The sequence below is a fragment of the Haplochromis burtoni genome, unplaced genomic scaffold, assembly GCF_018398535.1.
Source record: "Haplochromis burtoni strain Fernald_Lab_line unplaced genomic scaffold, NCSU_Asbu1 Contig_851, whole genome shotgun sequence".
Classification (NCBI taxonomy): Eukaryota; Metazoa; Chordata; class Actinopteri; order Cichliformes; family Cichlidae; genus Haplochromis; species Haplochromis burtoni.
In genome coordinates, this window is record NW_024583212.1 from 45,085 (window position 1) to 46,779 (window position 1,695).

Genomic DNA, 1,695 nt, shown 5'->3' on the forward strand with positions numbered 1-1,695 from the left:
TTCCTTCCCACTGTCGCCAAAGTGCTGCTCATAGGGGGTCATATGATTGTTGGGTTTTTCTCTGTATCTATGAAGCGCCTTGAGGCGACTTTTGTTGTGATTTGGCGATATATAAATAAAATTGAATTGAATTCATGTCAGTAAAGATCTTGACTCCTGTCGGTGTTGTGCTTCTTAAATGTTTGCAGAGTCACTGACATATATGAACGGCAGAAACAAGTCACCAAGCATAAGCAAGGGTCACGTTCAAGCCTAAAAGATTAGCAGAGCTGCCTTTGAGAGATAACTAACCAGAAAATGTGACAAATTATTTGTTTCTCCTAAGAAAGACTCACCATCAGCTGTGCGTCTTCCAGCCGTCGGCACTGAACATGGAGTACAAAGGGCTCAAACTTCAACACAGCATCACCGGAGCACCCAGCCAGAGCAGACAGCTAGAAAACACACACAGGCATGTGATAAAACAGCACATTCAGCCATGACGGGTATTAATCATCAGGACACCACGAGTCTCACCAGGTCCTCTGAGGTACACTTGTGATGTGAGACAAACAGCCAGGCACAGTTCTGTTTCTGGACAGCACTGCTCTCTGGAGCCTAGAGAGGGGGGACAACTGTCATGTTTCAGTAGAGATTTCCATGGTTTTTGTTTGTTTGCTCCGACAGCAGTCAGGATGTGGTTTGCTGTCAAACAAACTGCAACTTAAGAAAACACCAGAGAACATGAAACCAAGACAGCAAAACAAAAGGGATGTTGAATACGTCACAGTGGAGAAAGCCCAACAACGATAATGATGAACGCCTCCCAGAGTGTTGCACCTTGAACCAGTCTGCAGCACTGCAACAGCGATCAGGTCAGACACTTTCACCTCTACAGCTGACGATGTGCTGACAATCAGTCACAAGTCACACAGTCTGCAAACTACGGCAACCAGATCAGATCAACCGGAGCCTTTAAATGATTCCAAGAACTGCTCCTCTTCTCCGACCGCTGACAGCACAACCTCTGCAGCTTCATGTTTCAGCTGATTTCAGTTCAGAGGTATTACAGAAATAAAATGTGAAGGCAATCGTTTTCTCCCAGCTATTTGTCATAAACATCCCTCTATAATAAAAGTGTGTGAGACTCACCCCGTCGATGAGGATGACTCTCCCAGAGCAGGAGCTGGTGGTGAAGTACTCCTCCCGGCTGTTGAGCAGAGACACGACGTGCTCGATGGCCTCGTCCACGGCGCCCTTCTTACTCAGGTCCGCTTTGTTCAGGCACTGCTTTTTCCACTGAGCGAAGCTTTTCTCCATAGCTCCGCACGCCGAGCCGCTACTTTAACCTGGTTTGCCTGTCGCATGAGCCGGCCTTCATAACCTTTCATCCCTTTTTACTTCACGGGTGTTAGCTGTTAGCTTCACGGAGGGCTGGTTCTTCTTCTTCAGTGGGACTGGAACCGATGAAGGACAGTCAACAGCGACACTGCCATCTGCTGTAGTTAAGTGGAAGTGTAGCTGGGAAGACCGTTTTTTGGGTGATGGCCCTTTTAGATGCAAGTCTCTCGTCTCGGTAGCCAAAAAGGCCTCCATGCAACAATATGAAGTTCTTTGTGTGTCTCTCTTTTATAATAACAGTGTCCTTGGGGTCATTAGTGTTACTGTTGAAGTTGAAGCATACGCTACTAAGGTATGGTTCTTGGTGACCAACCG

The 1,695-nt window shown here is 47.0% G+C and overlaps 1 protein-coding gene across 1 annotated transcript; it reads right to left on the minus strand.

The window, feature by feature from the left end:
• Positions 1–335: 335 nt before the first annotated feature.
• Positions 336–1,496, minus strand: LOC102312307 (tRNA wybutosine-synthesizing protein 3 homolog; the record flags this gene model as incomplete). Its single annotated transcript, XM_005950774.3, is given in 3 exon segments — positions 336–434; positions 517–597; positions 1,132–1,496. Coding segments are annotated over 3 exon segments (348 nt in total), but the record flags the coding sequence as incomplete, so codon positions are not given.
• Positions 1,497–1,695: the final 199 nt, after the last annotated feature.